Raw genomic sequence first — 21,122 nt, 5'->3', positions numbered from 1 at the left:
GGCTCTAGATCAGTGGTCCCGGATTAAAAAGCTGATAAAAGATAAAATAATAATAATTTTGATTAGTTGGTAGACTGTTATATAACAGAGGAACTTTGATGTTTTTTAATACAGAGGGGTGGCTGTAATCACTGGATCTGTACCCGCAGTTTCACTTGCCTGAAAATATTAAATACTCTCCCTCTCAGAAATATGCATTTCCAAGGTTTATTACCAGATCTAGACTATGATATATATATGAGGTTCCTACAGTATACAGTATCCACCTTTTCCAGCATCTGTGGGGGGTTGGGAGCTTGGAACTGATGCCCTGCAGATACATTGGCCTTATTGTACTGTAATTTGGGGGATGGAGGGAACTCGAGGGACTTCCACACACACAAAATAAACGGATACAGGTACAGTGAGCCTTGAAAATATACAAAATAAACTCATACCATTCACATGGAGAGTAATGGAACTCCTATTTCTTCCCGCTAAAAAGGTGTATTCCCCAGCATCTGTGTATCTGGTTTCAGTGATTGTCATCCGATGGACTCTTCTTTCCACCACATAATGATATCTTTCCTCAATTTGGAAGTTGATCTCAATTCCATCCTTATACCAATGAGCTTCGATGTCATCTTCATTGACCTCAAACTCTACCACAGCTCGCTGTCTCTCTATGACCTACAGAGGGGGAAAACCCCAAAATAATTACTATATATTATTTTTATAATAGTTGGTTTGCCTTTAATGGGACCCATATAAAAAGCCATTTCCAGTTCTCAGATAAGTGAAAGGTTGCTTGATTTGTGGAGGTTATCGTAGAGGTTTTCTGTATTCCATACTCAAAACAAAAGTTTATATACTTTTCTTTGCATCATCCACTTTCCCATTTGAGGATGCAAACGGGGATCCACAACAGAATATCCCCAACATTAAGACAACTCTTCTTCTTTGAATCCCCAGCTAGTCTGATACAGGAGCTATTTAGGAGTTTCCCCCCACAAACATATATTTTGATACAACATATTAAAAAAGGGAGGAAAAGATCATAATGCAGCCGAAAAGGAAGGTGGCTAGTAAAAGAAAACAGAAGGATCAGCTGCCCTTGCCTTCTAGATCTCTATACCAACCGAGATCAGGTATCTTCAAATCACCTCAGTATTAACACTTAGTTGCTTTTTTAAATAATATTTTCCTCAGAGCATGAACATTTCCCTCAGGAGCTGTAACATTCTCATAATTGCATTAATTAATTTCAATTGAGACTGAAAAGGCAATACAGTTTTATATGCAGTACTCTAGGGGGTACTGAAAAGCTCATCTGATGGTACAATAAACTTGTGAAGAACAAAACTGTACACAACCAGAATTTTGCTTTCTGTGGTCCATGGCAGGAATTTCTCCTTCTAAAGAGAGAGGAGCCATTGCTTTTGTTTTAACAGCCGCAGTGTTGAGCCCATCTAAGCAGTTCTTTTGTACACAGGTGTGTATATTTTCTAAGCATATAGAAATAATTATTTACTTATATTTTCAAACATCAATGTCACACATTCAGGATGTATAGTCAATGAAACCTAGGAAGGAAACACTGACAAAATATTTTGAAAGTGCTAGGTATTCTTTTCTTTTCCTGGTAAAACATAAATATTCTATTATCTATGACAAAATCCGTTGTTTCGCTCATCAGGACACATGGAAGTACATTACCTGGACATCTTTCTGAAGGCTTCTAATGCGAACATCACGTCCTTCTACTACCAAATTAGCACTGGACGTATTTCCTCCTGCCACTACTGTGTATTTCCCAGAATCAGACATTCTTGTTGAAGTAATCAGAAGACGATGAACAAATCTTTCCCTTTGAACTTTCATTCTGGAAAGAATCCATGTAAAGAACATTCGGTAAGGAATAGAAAAAGATGGTTACCCAAGAGAAATGTTCTTCTTGTTGTTTTAACCTGGGTTGGATTCATTGTTAAAGGATATGTAGCATTGTTATATATCCTTACCATACAATGCTAACAATATAGCATTGTTAAAGGGGAAAAAACCAGAAGAAAATATTTTAAAAAGCATCACCAGAACAGGCCACTAGAGGGTGCCAGAGACCATGCTATGTATTCTTCACTAACAAGTATTCATAGCAGGGTCTCAGGCTCCCTCTAGTGGCTGGTTCTGGTAATACGTGTGAAAATAGTTTTTTGGCTTTCTTTCTTTTAATATTTTTAATATTTTCAGACCGTAGATAAGTAAACCCCCTGTGGATAAGGGGGTCCTACTGTACATTTTTTAAAAAAAGAAGCTTATGATTATCCTTATAAATTTCAATGAAGTATTAAATAGCAGACTCTGCCATTTTGTCTGCCTTTTCACGGAACACAAAATGGCAGAACATTCTTGGCTGTTCAATATCTCATAGAATTAAGCAAGAATTACATTCCACCATGAATACAGGGACTCAATGACACTGATTATAGAGGCTGCCACATGGGACAGGTGAGCACAACACTTTCACTTGAATGGAGGCAAATGCACAAGCCTGTTGTATTTATGGAGTCTGCTTCTTACTTCTCAGTTCTTGAGAGCTCCCTGCTTGTGGCAAAGAGCCATTTGGCTCATACTGCATGAACAGAGATTCAGGTGGTAGATGGGATCTGAGCCCACTCAAAACATTTTGTTGTCTAAGGCAGAAAAAGCAAGATTGATTGATTGATAATATTTTTGCCCTGCCTTAAAAGACAATATTTAAATATTTAAAAGGAATTAGACATTAGATTAAAGCCAGTAACCAAAATCAACATCAGAGACACATCTAAAAGCAACAAAGCATAACAATCCATTAAAAAAACTCCTCTCAGATAGCCAGTCACTCAGGGAAAGCCTGCCAGAAGAGAAAGGTCTTTGCCTGCTTGTGGGAGGACAACAAAAATGTCCTAATTCAATGTATATGCTACCAAACCTCACTCCTATTACTCTCAGAAATGTCTGTCCCTTTTCCTGGGAATAGGAACACAAGAATAATACAGTAAATGCCTAAGAATGGGTGGCTTTTCAGGACACCCCAAATCAACTGCTTAAGGGAGCTGCCTGACTCTGCCTGTGTTGAGGTTGATCCATCAGTGCAATTAACACATCCCATTCACCACCAGGCACGCCGCAGACTGAGGGAAGACTGGTGGAATCACAGTCCACTCTGAATGCATGCCGTCTCCTCCATTTTGGGAAGCTAAGCAGGGTCAGGCCTGATTCATGCTTGTCCGGTAGACCCCCAGGTAATATGAGGGCTTTTCAGACGGCACCACATAATAATCCAGCCTTTAAAATCGAAAGATGGCTTCCAGGCAGAACTGACAATCCCAGGCTAGAGAGAGTAGTGGCCAGACTTAATAGGAGGCAGTTCTGTGTGCTCCCTGGAGGAGAAATCCCCACATGTCTGGATTGATCCCACAGCATCCTAGGTAGCAGTGAAGAAGGGTCTGAAACACAATCAATGTCCCCTTACAGAACTAACTTGTGCTTGTGTTTTTTCAAGGCAATATATTACAGAACGGACAACTAGCTGAGAGTGAGACAGACAGATCCTCCACATTTGAATTCACCCTTTAAGCAGGTCCAATATGCTTTCTACTGGTGGCACACAAGCTCTTGTCACAAATTTTGCCTTAAAAAAAAAAAGAACAAAAGTAGAACACAAACAGATTACCTGTCTCCAAGCTGAAGTTCCTGCCCATCTTTCATCCATTGAACGGAAACGTCAGGTTCTGAGATTTCACATTCAAAAACAGCTCTTTTCTTCTCCACAACTTTAATGTCTTTGATGTGTTTTCTGAATTCAATATGGCGGGCTAGCAAAAAATCAAACATACAGCCAGTCATTATGGATGACACACTATGTGCTGGAAAAGTTGAGTTTCAAAATGGGCTCAGTCAAATTCTGCTCAGCCCCTGCCTTCTCCTCCCATGTTCTGGAGACCTCCAGAGCAGATTGGGAAGGTTGGAGAGGATGTGAGGTGATGGACAGGCCTGAGTCTATTTATCTAAGAGATGAAGAACATTAATACCTTCCACATATAAAGTTGCCGCTGAGACGGCTTTGCCAGCCACAAAAGTGTACTCAGCTGCATCTCCGAAATGTACGTTCCTTATTGAAAGGGAGTGTGTAAGCTTCTTTGTTCTGATCTGGCATCGGTCCGTGGATTTTATTTCCATGCCATTCTTGAGCCATTTGTAAGAGATCCCTTCATAATTGACAGTCACCTCGAAGGTTATCGTATCTTTTTCTTCTGCATTGATGTCCTTCAGCATGGATGTAATCAGGACCGCTGTTAGAACAGAAATGATGAGTGGAAGCTTAGTTCCAGAGCAGTACATGCAAAAGAAGATGGTCTCTCAGATCAGTTTGGTAGGCTACTATCAACAAGTTATATTTAGAATGATACCATTCTTAACAGTGGGCATGAAGAGGACAATTGGTGAGCATTGCTCAGTTTCCTACTCAAAGGGCTTTGTTATGTTTTGTTATGGGCCATCAAGCCACATCCAACGTATGGCAACCCTACTGAGGCTTTCAAGGTAAGTGAGATATTTAAGGAGTGGTTTAACCAGTTCCACTCCCCCAAGTCAGTTTCCACAGCCCCTCAGGAATCTGAACCCACATCTCTTGAGTCCCAATCCACCACTGTATCTGCTACACCCCACTAGTGATCACCCTGAGACAGCCTTAAATATTTGTTTTTTATATTTTACCCTTGCTCTTCAGTTCTGTGCCCTGAGGAACATCATACAGGGTAGAACACTAGGATGACAAAGAATGACTTCTCCACAGTCGTCCAGCTTTAAGCAGGAATTTGAACCTGGTCTGCCAAGAGAGGAGATCCAGGGTCCAAAAAGGCCATTGCCCACATGCCACCGAATTTCCTCCATTCTCCAAACAGCTACCTCACATGGGTCCTCTCCTACACACTACTTCCCTGTCATCCAACATTAATCTTGGTGACACAAAGTCCAGACCATCAGACAGCAGGCATCATCAGATAATCTCCAGCTGCTTTTGTGCATTTTTTCAAAAACAGGAATACCAAAGAACTTTACAAAGAAAAGAAAATTTGCATTTGTCTTTAGAGAACAAAATGCTTAGAAAAAGACAAAAGGCTATACAATTAACTCTGATGGTGTCACAGACAGTTAGACTGAAACGGTGTCGTAATTTTTAGCCTTTCATTTACCAATGTTTGCCTGGCCTTGGTGAGCAGAAGATGATCTGATGATTCAGTGTTAGCTCTACTTCTACCATGAATTACATGCTGATTTTTATTTTAAGCTTACGTTTCACGGTCAGGGTGGCGCTGACTTTGTCATTTCCGCAGATGAAGGTGTATTCAGCAGAATCCTCGCTGCTGGTGTTCACAATGTTGAGCTGATGGAGTTTGCCCTGAACTACTATTTTAAACTTCTCGCTCATTTCAATCTCCACTCCGTTTTTCAGCCATACAGCAGGGACATTGAAATGAGACACCTCACACTCAAAAGAGGCAGTTTTGGTCTCAGCAACCTCAATATTCTTCATGGTCTTCGTAATATGTACAGCTGTGGAGAGTAATTTATGAAAATAATGTTAGATGGTCTTGGAATCTATATGATGACACAGAGTTCTTATGATGATATTAGCCAATGGTCCTTCAGGCGAGTATACATAGATAAGCAAGAAGGGTTTTTTTTTCCAAACTTACTTTCTACAAACAGTTTTGCTTTACATTCAAGTTGTCCGACTACTGCAGTGTATTCTCCAGCATCAGCAGGAGATATATTTTGCAACGTCAGCTTGTGAACTTTCCTCTGAGAGCTCATCCTGTATTTGTCACTTGGCTTGAGCTCAACGTTTTTGTGGAACCATCTGACTGGGACAGTGTCGTGCGACACGCTCACTTCAAAAGAAGCGACAGCATTTTCCAGAGCAGTCACGTCCTTTGGTTTTTTAATGATTTTAACAGCTTGAGAGAAAAAGTTAAAACAAGGTCAGTTATTTGTTTCATTTTAATTCCAACCACTGTTGACTTGTGGCATCAAGACATATAACATATATCACTATCATCTTGTTCACAAGCTTTTTCCCACTGTGATTGTGAGTTTATATTACATATACAATTGTCTATATACACATTGACATTTAGTCCAGTCGTGTCTGACTCTAGGGCGTGGTGCTCATCCCCGTTTCCAAGCCATAGAGCCAGCATTTGTCCGAAGACAGTTTCCGTGGTCACATGGCCAGCGCAACTAGACACAGAACGCTGTTACCTTCCCACCATGTTGGTACCTATTTATCTACTTGCATTTGCATGCTTTTGAACTGCTAGGTTGGCAGGAGCTGGCACAAGCGACGGAAGCTCACTCCGCCGCATGGATTCGATCTTATGACTGCTGGTCTTCCGACATTGCAGCACAGAGGTTTCTGCAGTTTAACCCGCAGCACCATGAAGCCCCTTCTATATACACATACAGTTGTATATACTGCATATTACATTTTAGCAGATAATTTAGAACTTTTCCATGTTTTCATGTTTTAATCTTTCAATTTTATTTTAAATCATATATTGTTTAATTTGTCTTTTAATATTTAACTTATTGTGTTTTTAATTGTGTGAATTTTAATGCTGTGAGCTACCTTGAGTCCCTTGTTGGGAGAAATGCGGCATACAAATAAAACTAATACAAATAAAAATAAAACTAATAATAATATACTCCATGAGTGGAACGTTACATTTTGAAGACTCCCAAACCTCATTTGACCAGAAGTGAGAGGAGGGTCTTCTCATTTCATGAAAGGAACACATCTACTACAAAGCATGATGCCTCTTCTGAGACAATTTTCTACCCCCTCAAATTCTCTCTGGCCTACTGGTTTTATATATAATTGTTTCATAAACATCGATGGGAAGGAATGACTTACTTTCAACATGAAGTCTAGCATTCGCTCCTATCCTTCCCAGTTTAAAACTGTAAACAGACTCATCCGTTACAGCACAGTTCTTGACTTTCAGCGTGTGGATGGTTCCGTCCATCTTTATCTCATATTTGTCGCTGGAATGTAGCTCAACGCCATTTTTGATCCATTGAGCACCTTTCACATTGGGATGAGTAAGTTCTACTGAAAATACTGCGTCTTGTGTTTCTGTTACAGTCAGGTTTTTCAGTGTCTTCTTGATCTTCACAGCTGTTTCAAAAGAAGAAATAAAGGTTGTGTCTTTTTTTCATTAGAACTGCAAGTTTTATAACCAAAGATGGAAAGGTAGGCTGTAGGATGGCTCCATTCCTGATCAAAGAAGGTCCAGTTTTGGGGATGTACAACATTTCATTCAGACCTCTACATGACAACCCATCCCATTCAGGTGGGCCTTTTTTGGGAGGACTCATTGAGCTGCTGGTGGAAAAATCACTATCAACCCATTTCACTGGCATGTCTCAGAATCTGTGCCATAATGTTCCTCAGTGTTGGTCAATCTCATTACATAGTTGCTGATATTACCAGTTTTCTGATCTACACAGAGAATGAAAATTCAGTCTGTCTTTGCTGATCTCCAATTATGAGTACAATACAAAGGTTTGAGGAATGTCACTCACCAGTCTATCAAGAAATTCATAAGGCGTCTGATGTGAAAATTATAATACAGTTTTATAGGTATATACTCAGAAGTAGGTCAGACTGTGTGATAAGACTTATTTCCTAGTAAGCTTGTCTCAGATTTCCAACAAAATTCAAGAATCAAGTGAGACACACAACTCATAGTCTCCTACACAAGTAGTTTTTGTAAAACAGATGGTTAGGAATGGCTGATCTTCAGCCAAGTAAATGTATTACTCTCTTTTGTGATAAAAATGGTGGAGTACGGCCAATTAAATCTTGTACAAAACAAAGTAAAGCTGAATGAACCTGGCAAAGTTCTTAGATGCAACCTGTATTTCACTTTTTGTTCATCAAATGTCCCTATATATTTTGCAAAATTCTGAATGGATTATCAATGGGGCATTATTTTATTAAATTTTCAATCTGGCCAGCAAAGGCTTGAGATAATTTTTCACTGAACACTCACTTTCAACTTTCAGCTTAGCAGAGGTTTTTGAAGATGCCACTTGAAAGGTATATTCACCAACATCATCAAGTTTGCTGATTGCAATATGAAGCCTTCTCTTCAAACCATCAGATTCACTTTTGCAGCGCTCTGTCATAGTAAGTGGCTTTCCGTCCTTAAACCACTGGCCTTGAGAATCGGGATTAGCTACCTCACATTCAAAAACAGCTCTCTGGGACTCAGCCACGGTCAGATCTGTCAGGGGCTTTGAAATGGCACCACCTGTGGAGAAAACAAAGCAAATGCTTGGGTCCGTAGTACATTATGTATCTATTGCTTGCACTGAGAGCTTGTTTTTATGATGTTCTTGATAAGGTAGCCACTGGCCATACAAACCCTGGAGCGCTGCTGTCATAAGCACGACTGGTCCTAAATATTTTATTTTATTCATTTACTATTATTGTATTGTTACTACCAGCGACACACACAGAGAGATGTATGTGGTGTACAAATAACCCAACAGGGTTTGGGCACTATCTGAATTAAACTAGGAGGGAGGGATGTATCATTTTTGTGCTTTGGTTTTGGTAGCGGAGTATATAAGGTTGGCCCTGATCATAGGCAGAGATTACCCTGTAGGAGTAATATGACCCAGAACTCTGTGAGCATTGATCCTTAGATCAGCATAGGCCATAATGCAAGATGACCATGGGATGAGGGGAAACGAACTGCAATATTTTGTACACTGGATTGTGACATCCTGATCTGCTTGACTTTCCCACCCTTACACGGAGACCAAGGGAAGATAATGCAATGCCTCCCACAACATGACTTTATGAGGCACATTTGAGAAGCACTGCAGCCATTCCCATGGAGAACAATGGAAAACAAAAAACAAGTTAAAAATGAAAAGGAAAAAAACACCTCCACAAATAATTGTAAGCCGCCTAGAGTGGTCACAACTGACTAGATAGGTGGAGTATAAATGAAATAAAATAAAATAAAATAAAATAATTAAGAGAAGTAAAACTAAGACATGTCTTCCTGCATGCCCCTATCTGAATTACTTAGAGAGATCTGAGTGATGCAGAACTGAGGTTGCTTTAGGAAGTCCGTCTTTTCAATTCACTATGATTCCTTCTGGACTGAATAGTGAAGAGCATTGGGAAAGCTATGAACTGGTCATCTTAAGTCAACATCAGGTGCCACAAGCATGCTGCAAACAGCTAACCTGCTACAACCAGTTTCCCAGAGGTCTTCTTCTCTCCAGCATAAAAGGTGTATTCGCCCTCGTCGTCCTTCATCATGCTCACTACTGTCAGTTTGTATATGGTGCCATGGGCCTCTATCTTGCATTTGGGGCCAGCTTTGAGTTCTTGGTCCTTAAAGTGCCACGTGACATCAATCCCTGCGTGGGACAGCTCCACCTCAAAGGTGACATTCTGTGTTTCAGTGCAGGTGATGTCATGAAGACCCTTAATGATTTGAATTTCTGTTTCAAAGAGAAAGCGTGCCATTATCACCATGATATTGCATGACCAGAATGTGTTTCAACTATGCCCACAAACTTGAAGAAAACTTACGTTCAATGGTGAGATTGCAGCTAGTTTCAACTTTGCCAACAACCAGCTTACAGTGACCTTCGTCGGAGGCATATGTCCTGTTAAACACCAGCCGTTGTTTCGTCCCTTTGGAGACCGCTTGGACACGGTCATCAGGTTTTATTTGCTGATCATTGATGTACCACTTAGATGAAGAGACATCAGGGACTGAAATTTTGCTCTCAAGGATTGCTTTCGTGCCCTCAATCGCATGGACATCTTTTAGAGGAACGATTATATCCACACCTGCAAATGATAGTTAATAACTGTAATCAAGAGGTCACATAAAAACCATGTTGAATGCTTGTATGTGTAAAGAGGTTGATGCACTAGCGCTTAGAATATTAGGCTGGGGTTTTGAGACAGTCACCACACGGAACCATGAAACTCACTGGGTGACCTTGCTATACAGTCTACTAACTACAGGTACTTACTGTAGACAGTAACACGGCCAGTTGTTGAAAGCAGCAGACTAGGGATGTTAAAAGAGTATGCTCCACCATCATCCTTGGTTACATCTTCAACTAACAGCATGTGTGACTGCTTGTCTATTACGATGTGGACACGATCACTTGGTTGAATTTCGACGCCATCCTTCATCCAGACACCTTCAACGTTCTCCTGTGAGAGCTTCACTTCAAGTTGTACAATGTCACCTTCACAGACCTTTTGGTCAGCAAGGCCCTGAAGGACAGCGACAGGTCGTGCTGTGGAATACAAAGCAAAACAAAAAAAAAGGACGTTAACAAATGTGATCAGGAGTGTTGACTCTGACAGTTTTAAAGGGTGAAGACTGCTTTGTTTCTACAACTTACGCTTCATCTTCAGTTTACAAGAGGTCTTTTTCCCATCTGCCACAAAGCTGTATTCTCCTTGGTCTTCTTTACCAACATCCTTAACTGTGAGGATTTGGCGACCCCGCCGTGAGGTTACTGTGTATTTTTTATTGGGTGTGATCTCAACATCATTATGGTACCATTTCCCTTCCACATCTTCAGGTGAAACTTCACATTCCAGTTCCCCTGAGAAGGATTCTGGTACTTCAAGGTCCTCAAGTTCTTTAAGAAACTCAACAACAGCACCTGTATCCAGATAAATATATCTTAGTAACCGGTTTTTGTTACTTAATAGAAACTCCAAAGCATTTCTTAGAGACTAGGTTTGAAAGTATACCCTGACTTACGCTGCTTCCATCTTTCAAAATGTGAATTCAGGGTGTCATATATACACAAATATGCTGAATGCACCCCACCCAACTAGTGCAAGGCCACTACACTGGGCAGCAGCTACCCAAACATAAACACAGATACAGAAGCAACAATTAAAACAGTAAGCATAAGATAAAAGAAAAACCAACCAAAACCACATGATCTAACAGGCATCACTCTCAGGATGGCAGAAATAAAGGTAAAAGGTAAAGGTTCCCCTTGAAAATTTTTGTCCAGTCGTGTCGGACTCTAGGGGGCGGTGCTCATCCCCGTTTCCAAGCCATAGAGCCAGCGTTTTTTGTCCGAAGACAATCTTTCCGTGGTCACATGGCCAGTGTGACTTAGACACGGAATGCTGTTACCTTCCCACCGAGGTGGTCCCTATTAATCTACTCGCATTTGCATGCTTTCGAACCGCTAGGTTGGTGGGAGCTGGGACAAAGAGACGGGCGCTCACTCCGTGATTCAATCTTACGACTGCTGGTCTTCTGACCCTGCAGCACAGGCTTCTGCGGTTTAGCCCGCAGCACCACCACGTCCCTCGCAGAAATAAAAGCGACAGATTAAACACCCAAAACAACCAACAGAGGGATACTGAAAAAATTAAATTAAGAAGGAGTGAGGCCTTCAAATGCCTGGATAAAAAGCCAGGTGTGGCACCTCCAAAAGCTAAGCTCTCACTTGTGACAGATCCAAAAGGATGGGTGGAAGAACTTATATACACTCTAGTTTTCGAGGGAGGACCCACATAACTAGCAACAACCACACAGACCAAGAACGTACATGTACTGGGGTGGGGGGGCAGATATGCATACATATTACAAAACCAGGTGTTTTCATTTTTTCTTTCTTTTTTTCTTTGTTTTAACTGAGAGGAGTTACATGATATCAGATCTACTGTGTACAACAGGCTAGGGCAAAATGCACAGAATCAGAGTGGTCCTCTAGATTGCAGTTCTCACTGCACTGCTGCCAGAGCTTCCCAAACCTGAGACAACTAAAGAAATGGTTCCAGTGTTTAATTGCGCTGGAGCAGAAAGATCACCAGGCTATGATGGAGGCTGGCCCCTTGAAAGAAGTTTCTGGTTTCTTACAGTTTGAGATCCCTGGTCTGTGACCAACCAAATTTCATGTCTAAACTAGAAAAGAGAGCGCTGGTAAAAAGGAAAGAAAAAGCAAAATCTCGAAGGACAGTGTGTGTGTGTTAAAGTCTCCTCACCTTCTACAGTAAGTTTAGCGGTGGTTTTCACAGACTCGTCGTCTACCAGAGCACAGCTATAATCATCTGCATCGCTTCTGCCGATCATTAGTATCGAAAGGAAGTGAGCCTTCCTGTCAGAGTGTGTTCTGTATTTGTCTCCAGGAGAAATCTCCACACTGTTCTTGTACCACTTCACTTTGACAAAAGGTTCAGAGGTTTCACATTCAAAGGTTGCCATGGAGTCCTTCTCCTTAGCAGTTATGTCTTCCAGCTCTTGGGTGAACACTATATGCTGCTTGGCTGTGAGGAAGGCAGAAACGGATTGAAGAGTGAGGAGGCCCATTCTGCATTTTGAGCATTGTAACAAAGGAATCAAAAGCCTTTTGACAAAGGACAAGAGACATAATGTACCTTACCTTGTACTAATAAGAAAGCATGACTTGAGGTTTCACCAGCTATATTAACAGCTTTCACCATGATGCTGGCAGAGTCTTCTGCTGTGACATCTCTAATGACCAGTTCACATACATTATCTTCCGGCCAGTACCAATATATACGATCTGACCTCTCAATCTGCACCCCGTTTTTGAACCACTGGCATTCTGGGTCTGGTTTGCCTACTACACGGACACGGAAATGAGCATCACTTCCTTGGCCAACCGTCTGGCTTTGGATACGTTCAAGTATCTTGGGAGCCTCCATGCTTGGACTGAGTTGAACTTTCTCGGGTTTGATGGTTGGAATCGTGATTTTGCCTTCCTCCATGAGGGCTTTCTTTTCTTCTTCTGTCAGTTCTTTGGTCCAGTGAAGAAGTTCTTCTTTCGTCTTTTTCAGCAGCTCTTCATATGACTCATCCTTCTTACGAGACTTAAGCTCCACAGCGGTGATTGCTTCGTAATAGCCTTCCTCGGTTCTGCGTTTGAATTTACTGCGAAGTTCTTCTGATTCCTCAGACACTTTCTCGTGGCTAACTTTTTCGGCCCTTTTGAGCTTCACAACCTCTTTGGTTGTTTTGTCCACCGGCTTGTCCACCTTCTGGACTTCAAACAAAAGCTTGCCGGGCTCCGTCGTTGGGGCTTCATGCTTAGGTTCAGGTGCTCGGCGAAGGACTGACCTGAAATCTTCCCGCTGCTGAATCTCAATTTTCACTATATGTTCTGTGGTACCTTCTGGATTTTCTGCAGTGACTTTCACTTCACCTGTATCATATGATTTGCAGTCCACAATATCAAGGTAATAGATTCCATCATAACGAAGTCTGAATCTTTTGCTTTTACGAATGAGTTGGCCATTAAGATACCAGTTGACCTTAGGCTGTGGGTAACCGGTCACCCGGCAGCGGAACCGTGCAATTTCACCTTCAAGGACTCTTGCAGGCTCAGGAAACAAAACTATTTCTGGCTTCTGTTTGACTTTTTGGTCTTCTATAACTCCGGTGACAGCTCCTTCGCGGGCCAGCCTCTCCAGCTCCTCAATGCGCTGCAGACCTTTTCTGCCTTCAGGCAGCTGAGACTCTTCTACAAGACTTTTCTCATCTTTAACAATCAGAGTGGCTGAGGTGTGATCAGTGCCATATTTATTGGTTGCCCTGCAGGTAATCACTCCGCTGTCTCTGGGATAGGATACGTCGTAGTCAAGGCTGCAGTAACCAAATTCATTGATCATCCGAAGCCTGTTGGCAGCTTCCAGAGGCTTGCCATCATGTAGCCACTCCACGACCATGGTCGGGTCTCCAATGGGGGTAAGCCTGCACTCAAAGTGGGCTGGCCCAAAGCGCTTGAGCCTGACAGAGGTGAGCTTCTTCTTGAAAAAGGGCTTTTGCTGTTTCTCTTTGTCATAAAGGTCACCTTCTTCCCATTGTTCTTGACCGTAACGCAGGTGGAGAGGTTCTAGTTCTGGTGCTGCAATTTCTTTGGCTCTGTATGTCCCCTTGGGAATAATGAGCTTCCTTTCCGGTTCCGGCTCTGTGAATTCAACTTCAACATTCACTTTACACCGGGTGGTGTCCCGTCCGGCTTTATTGATGGCAGTGGCAGTATACCACGCAGCATCGTGTCTGACCGTGGACTGAATTTTGAGGGCAGCTTCTCCTTTTGTCCCTTCAATTCTGAAATATAGAGTTCGAGTGTAAATCCCTGTTCTTCATAGAGCATTTTGATCAATGACAATGTTTCCTTCCTTCCTTCCTTCCTTCCTCCCTCCCTCCCTCCCTCCCTCCCTCCCTATTAATTCAATTTGTATCATGCCCAGGATACAAATGGGTGTTTAACAGTAATAATAAAAACAACCACAATAATAAAATGATAACCTTCCCACAATGTAAACCCATGAATTACTTTAAAGCAGGGGTGTCCAACCTTTCACCTTCCCTGGGCCACATTAGAAGATGAAAAGTTCATTTGGGCCGCACATGCATTTGGCTTGGGCCGCATGGGGGGCAGTCCTAGCCGTCTTCCGCAGCCCCGCTCCAAGTGCGCTTACCGGCAGCTGCAATCTCAGGCAGCAGAGGCTGCCAGCTTTGACTCCGGCGGCTTTATGGGGCTGGGAGGGGGTCCACCTATTGACGGGGACAGCGCAATGCAATCATGCAGCCCCCCTGTCTCCTCCCCTTCCTTCCCTCTCTCCCCCTCTACTGTTGTGACATGCCCCTGCCACATTCCGGCCGCAAGCGCCGGCAGTGTAACTTGAAACTTTGGAATTTCTTTTAAAATAAAAAAATTGCACTGGGCCGCATTACGAGCTGACCTGGGCCGCATGCGGCCCTCGGGCCGCAGGTTGGACAAGCCTGCTTTAAAGAATCAATGAAAAGAACTCCTAAGGCAAAGGCAAACAAAGCTTCGATGAAACCATGTGGGTCCACAAAAATATCACAGGGGATACCAAAGGCCTCTGAAAACTTCAGCCTTCGGTGGTTTCTTGAAGGTCAGACGGGAGGGGATCTAGTAGATGATGAGTCCCATATTGTTTGAGAGTGAAAAGCAAGCTTTTGAAAGAAGCCTCACAAATACTGGTGGAAAATTTCACTGAATTCTGCACAAGTTCCTGCTAAGGAATGTGCCCTTACTACCCTATTTGCTAATACTGATGGAGATCCATGTACTATTACTATGTAGTCATTGATTCAGGATGCAAAAAAACCCAAAAAACCTCTGGGCACCAATTTATTGATTTTGACTGTGAGACAAGCATTACAGAGCCTTAGTATTTTCATGTGTTTGCATACTTGATCCTGTACATGTTGTGCCTATGCATTCAAGTCACTTTACTCCACTAAAAGTAGAACAAATTAATTGTATATGTACCAAAATCAATATAATTTCAAATTGATAAATAAGGCTTACTTTATATTTGGGTATTTATGGGGTACAATGATGTCACTGTTCTTCAGCCACACAATGTCAGGGTTAGGGTTTCCTCTGGCCTTTACATTCATTTCCAGTTTACTCCCCTCCCTGACACTGACATTCTTCAGTTTTTCTACAAATACTGGTCTCACTAAGTGTTCCTTAGCTAAAACAAAAGAGAACAAGAGGACACATTATTGGCAGAATACACTAAGGCAGGTCTTTGTAATCAGAGGCCCAAGGAAGCAGAATAAATACCTTCCACTGTCAGGGTCATTGTGATGGACGCTTTGCCTGCTCTGTTTTGGGCAATTACAACCCACTCTCCGGCATCATCAGGCGTAGCTGGAGTAATAATCAGGGACTGTGTGCCATCTTCTTTAATCACTATCTTGTGGGTGTAATCATTGAGAACTTGTTGACCTACGCAAAGAAATACAGGTATTATTTTCGAACAAGCACTATTTCCCCGTCATATGAATCTTTGTACTTGTGGAGAAGTTTATGATGCATCGGGATCTTTCTTACCATTGTGAAACCAGTATGTTTCTGGCATTGGTCGGCCCACAACTTTGAGGTCAAATCTAGCTGTCTGCCCTTCGGCACATTTGAACGAGGTTGGCTTCAGAACAAACACTGGCTTGTAAAGCCTCTCCAGCTGCCCTTCATCCGTCTCCTCCAGCCTGCGCGCTGGAGAGCGTGAAGGTGAGCTCCGTGCAGGGGAACGGCTTGGGGACCGAGGAGAAAGAGACCTGGAAAGAAAGGAAATGATGTCTGAACAATGCGACCTACAATTCGGCAACATGGGATGAACTTCCATTTGCTTGAACAGCAACTTCAATGAAAATGGTTCATAGAATCATAGAATTACTTTGTTACTTGGTTGCGTTGTCTACTTGTTGTAAACAACCCAGAGTGGTCTTGGCTGCCAGATGGGAGGTATATAAATCAAATCAATCAAACAAACAAATAAATAATGAAGTTAGAAGGGGTCTGTAAGGCCACTGAGTCCAACATATATGTTGGCTCAATGCCTCAAAAAGGGAATAGCATATGTCTTATTATTCATACATCACTTAATCTTCCTTTCCCATGTGATATCGGAGCTTTTTCCACCTAAGATAATACTCCAACATATATGTTTGGAGTAGAGATGGGGGTATTCGTATACAAAATATGAATACCCCCGCGCAACTGGAGCTAACAAGGGTCTGCCCCCCTGGGGCTGGATCGCCCACTCGCGCGTCTGCTGCTGCCAGCCTCACTCTTCTTTCCAATTGCTCCGGAGCTCCCAGTTGGCTAGTCAGTCCTGGCAGAAGGAGGGAATCTTCCTATGAGTGGCTAACGAGTGGCTAGCTGACCGAGTGCCCTGGAGGGATTGGAAGGAAGAGCAGGGCCAGCAGCGGACGTGTGAGTGGATGGTGGGGCCAGACCCTCATTAACTCCAGCTATGCGGGGGCATTAGTATACGAGTACCCCCATCTCTAGTTTGGAGTGCTGTATAGCAATTGAAAATTGAAATTTGTAATTTTACGATTTTATATATTTTTATACTGTTTTGTTTTATTTTGTAAGCCGCCCTGAGTAGACATGGTCTAGAGGGGCAGGGTAAAAATCAAATAAATAAATGAATAAATAAAATAAATAGCTATATACTGCCCATGACACCAGTGAAAGTAATGAAAGTATAGTAACTAGTGTCAATGAAAGCAACATTCTGCAGCAGCGCAGAACACAATGGGGAAAAACAAAGGCAATGGGAAGAACGGAAGAGCTGAAGAATACTACAAGGAAGGACAATCTTAACATACTTTGTGACCATTTGACGTTACTACTTGTACATCTGACAGGAGACAGTCAGGGAACAGGATTTCAGCTGGCTTACCCCTTTGGCTAAGCAAACAGATCAGTCGCATGGCCTCCCCTGAAAACTACCAACTCTTTTTAGTCTCCCAGCAGGGAGATTCCTGAATAACCAGGGTCTCAAGAGCCAAGTCATCATGAGGAAAATGGAGCTTAGACATCAATGTCCAAAACTCAGATGTCCTTTAAGCAAGGACAATCAGATGCAAGGCCAAAAACATGGTGTGAGACCTTTTGTAGGCAACGTCTTGTGCTTAAATCACTGCCGATGCACTCAAACAACAGAGCAGTGGAAGATTTCTACAAAGTCAAACTTATTCTCTCCCAGGGATTTAAAAGTCATTATGGAACAGTCAGTCGTATTTAACAAAACACTGCGAGCAATCATTATAGGTAATCATTCTAAGCCATTATCCCCAAGCTAATCTTGTCCTGCTGGAAGAGCCCCATAATAACTGTGTCCTATTCTTACCGATATCTTCTAATCATTTCAGGAGATGGGATATAACCTGGAGACCCAGTTGGTCCAACCGGCTCAACATATAGTTTTGCAGAGCATATGGCATTCCCTTTGACATTGCTGGCAAAGACAGTATAAATGCCTTCATCTTCAGGGAAGACAACAGGTAAACGCAAGCTAGCTCTGCCATCTGACAAGACCTCCATGTGGTAATGGTCTCCGTGTTTGATGCGCTTGCCATCTTTGTACCATGCAATCTGCATTATTGAAATATTTGAGGAAGGAAGGAAGGAAGGAGGGAGGGAGGGAAGGAAGGAAGGAAGGAAGGAAGGAAGGAAGGAAGGAAGGAAGGAAGGAAGGAAGGAAGGAAGGAAGGAAGAAAGAAAGAAAGAAAGAAAGAAAGAAAGAAAGAAAGAAAGAAAGAAAGAAAGAAAGAAAGAAAGAAAGAAAGAAAGAAAGAAAGAAAGAAAGAAAGAAAGAAATGTGACTGGTGGGAAGGAGAATGTTCTACATATTAAAGCAGACATAATAAGTAATGCATATAGATGGTTTCTTCAGAGGTTAGTGCCTCAGTAATTAGATTTGTAAATGAAGCACATGTTTGCTTTCCAATGACCAACCACTGAACAAACAACAGTGGAAGTCAAGATACAATAGTAAGGAGAATTACATGTTATGAGACATACAGTAGATGTCTTTCACCATCTGAAGAAGCACTACTTCTAAACACATGCTTACATGTATTGGCTGGAATCTTATTAGTTTTTGTGTAAGGTTTATGCAATTTGCTACAGCTAATTGTGGCTAGATGAAAAGGTGTCAGGGCATGTCTAGGTTTTGTGCTTGGTCAAGTGTCTAACTGTGCAAATGAGATGCACTCCAGCACCTTGTCAATTAGCCACAATTAGCCCCAGTAAGTTATGAAATCTTTATGTGGATGCTCATAGGATTCCAGCCAATATCTTTGTAGGTGGAATTTTCACTACATACTCTGTTGAGGACTGTTTTAATTGTTTTGGAAAATTGGAACATAACAATATTTCAAATTAGGAACATAAATATAGCTTTGATAAAAAGAAACATGAACATGTATGGAACAATGTGCTTCCTTTTTCTTTTATTTACTGACAGTTAATTAAAAATAATATAAAACACAGCATAAACAAAAACACTATTATAATCACTTTCTCAAAATTACAGCTGTTTTCATCTAGCTGCTATAAACAGTATTCAGATGATTCAGTTTGATGGCAAACTTCCGTGACTTTTGTAAACAGGGTTTGTAAGTTACAATCAGTCAGGAAAATGAATAAGTGTCTCTTATATGAACGTCATTTCAATAAATCAGCATAAAAACACCATAAGATATATATATATGCTCACCTTGGGCAAAGGATACCCAGTCATCTTGCAATGGAAGGTCACTCCACTTCCCTCAAGGATCCTGTAATTCTTTAACCGCAGTTCAAATCCTGCTTCAACCGTTTCAGATTCAGAGATGTCCACCACCATCTCTTCTCCATCTTCCTCAAGGAGTTCTTCGAGGGTAGTCTTAATAATTCTGTATTCAATTTCTTTGATAAGCCTTTCTTCAAAGGAAGAAATGTGGAATTCCTATTTTAAAAAGAAACAAAAAGGAAACTGTCTCATCCCACTGCTTATGACCGCTCGTGAAGTGGAGAAAGGAGACAAGCGAAATTGGTGTGTCTCACCTCACATTTTAAATGATTTTACTCTAAGTGGCTCACCTGTTCTTCTGCAAAAGTCCGGACAAGCACTGTATCTTTTGCCATTTTCTTCCGAATGAGTGCTTGTTCTCTTTCATATTCTTTTTCATAGTCAGCATACAGTGTAGGTGGGGCCACCGCAGCCACTTTCGGCTCTTGCACGTAGGCGGTCACTTGGGTTCTATATAGTTCTTCTTCTTGGGATTTTAGATAAACCTCATAATCAGCTAAAGGGAGAGAAAACACACTTGTTCTAGCAAGCTGTTGTACGGCTCCTAATTGTCACGTTACCCACTCGGGGTGCAATTGGACAGTGGGAAAAGCGCATGTCCGACCACCCTGGAAATGTTTGCTTTGCAGGGAGGGGTCTCCCTTAAAGCAACCATTCCATCTGTTGAGGAATTGCTCCATCCCAACCCCCCAAAAGTAGTAGCCCTCCTGCTGAACCAGAGAGGACCAGCTTGGGCACAGATGGAGGTTGGGCTGGAGTGCAATTTCCCCATACATTTTGTTTTCTTTGCTTGCACCCAACTACTCCACAAATGGTCCAAAATGCAATCCATTTCTCCACATGATCACAGTTTCAGCTTTGCCTGATGAGGGTGGGGAGAGAAGAGAGAGGATGGGTGGGTTGGGGACTGGGGATTCAGTTAAAACTCAAGAGAGTAGGGGAAAGACTATATAAAAGTAAATATAAAAGTGAAAGAAGCAGCTGTATGTTCTCTGAATAATAGGTTGAATGTAAGAGGGGGTAAGTGTCTCAAGCAACTCCTTTCTGACTCACTAATTTGTGCTCCAACAGCTTTGGATGGGCACAGTGGATATATAATATAAAACAACAGATCCCCTGCATTTTATTGGGACTCATAAGTGAATTATGTGGCTTTTGTGACTTTGCCAAATTACTTGGACTTAGTATTGAAACTAGCAGGGACCAGACGTGTGGTAGACAAGCACAACAAATTTTCATTAGTATGAACATAGTTCTTATGTTTTTGACAAGTCATTGGGTATGATCAATACCTAAGAGTAGTTAATATCATCCTGTTACATATACATTAACCTTCACAGCCATATTTAACTATAGCTTATGAAGTCTACTTATATCTCACCCTTCCTCCATCAACCTGAAAGCAGTATAGGTGGGTCTTCCCCTGTCACATTATCCTCTCAACAACCCTGTAAGGTCAGTCAGGCTCAGAGGCTGTGACTAGCCAAAGGTCACTCAGTGAGTTTCACGGCTGTGTGCGGATCTGAACTCGGGTCCAAGGATTTGAACCCAGAGATTTGGATCCAGGTCCAATTCCCCCAGTGCACTCACTACGCATGCTGTTGAAGGAATTTCCCTTCATGTACCTTCTTCGAGTAAAGAAGCTGATGCAGAAACTTCCCCGTGTTTGTTACGAGCAACAATTGTGTATTCTCCGGCATCATCAGCAAAAGTCATTGAAATTTCAAGTCTGCATTCCCCGGTTTCTTTTCTATGAAGCACTTTGTACCTTTAAGAACATGGAAAAGAACTCCCCTAAGCCATGAAGAACTCAATGACATAACTCACTGAATTACAAAAGCATGAATTTGAAAGTCTAACAGGTTCAGCAGCGCAAGTAAGAGCATCTTACGCAGCCCTCAGGGCAAGTTTATCATGTAAGAAGTTGAAGTGG

The 21,122-nt window shown here is 42.0% G+C and overlaps 1 protein-coding gene across 1 annotated transcript in view; it reads right to left on the bottom strand.

Annotated features, from left to right (window-relative positions):
- The window catches only part of LOC110084610 (titin), a 299,695-nt gene that overhangs the window by 250,652 nt on the left and 27,921 nt on the right, over nt 1-21,122 (bottom strand). Inside the window, exons 20-40 of the mRNA XM_078386905.1 lie at nt 20,815-20,957; nt 19,480-19,685; nt 19,115-19,345; nt 17,744-17,988; nt 15,937-16,160; nt 15,667-15,831; nt 15,406-15,574; nt 12,481-14,171; nt 12,083-12,364; nt 10,471-10,737; nt 10,090-10,362; nt 9,638-9,901; nt 9,286-9,546; nt 8,076-8,336; nt 6,935-7,198; nt 5,718-5,978; nt 5,314-5,574; nt 4,050-4,310; nt 3,692-3,833; nt 1,696-1,861; nt 438-669 (exon numbers count right to left, since the gene is read on the bottom strand). Of these exons, the coding sequence (XP_078243031.1) occupies nt 438-669; nt 1,696-1,861; nt 3,692-3,833; nt 4,050-4,310; nt 5,314-5,574; nt 5,718-5,978; nt 6,935-7,198; nt 8,076-8,336; nt 9,286-9,546; nt 9,638-9,901; nt 10,090-10,362; nt 10,471-10,737; nt 12,083-12,364; nt 12,481-14,171; nt 15,406-15,574; nt 15,667-15,831; nt 15,937-16,160; nt 17,744-17,988; nt 19,115-19,345; nt 19,480-19,685; nt 20,815-20,957 (6,269 nt within the window). The remainder of the gene's footprint in view (nt 1-437; nt 670-1,695; nt 1,862-3,691; nt 3,834-4,049; nt 4,311-5,313; nt 5,575-5,717; nt 5,979-6,934; nt 7,199-8,075; nt 8,337-9,285; nt 9,547-9,637; nt 9,902-10,089; nt 10,363-10,470; nt 10,738-12,082; nt 12,365-12,480; nt 14,172-15,405; nt 15,575-15,666; nt 15,832-15,936; nt 16,161-17,743; nt 17,989-19,114; nt 19,346-19,479; nt 19,686-20,814; nt 20,958-21,122) is intronic.

The sequence above is a fragment of the Pogona vitticeps genome, chromosome 1, assembly GCF_051106095.1.
Source record: "Pogona vitticeps strain Pit_001003342236 chromosome 1, PviZW2.1, whole genome shotgun sequence".
NCBI lineage: Eukaryota > Metazoa > Chordata > Lepidosauria > Squamata > Agamidae > Pogona > Pogona vitticeps.
This window is presented reverse-complemented; position numbering and strand designations above follow the sequence as displayed.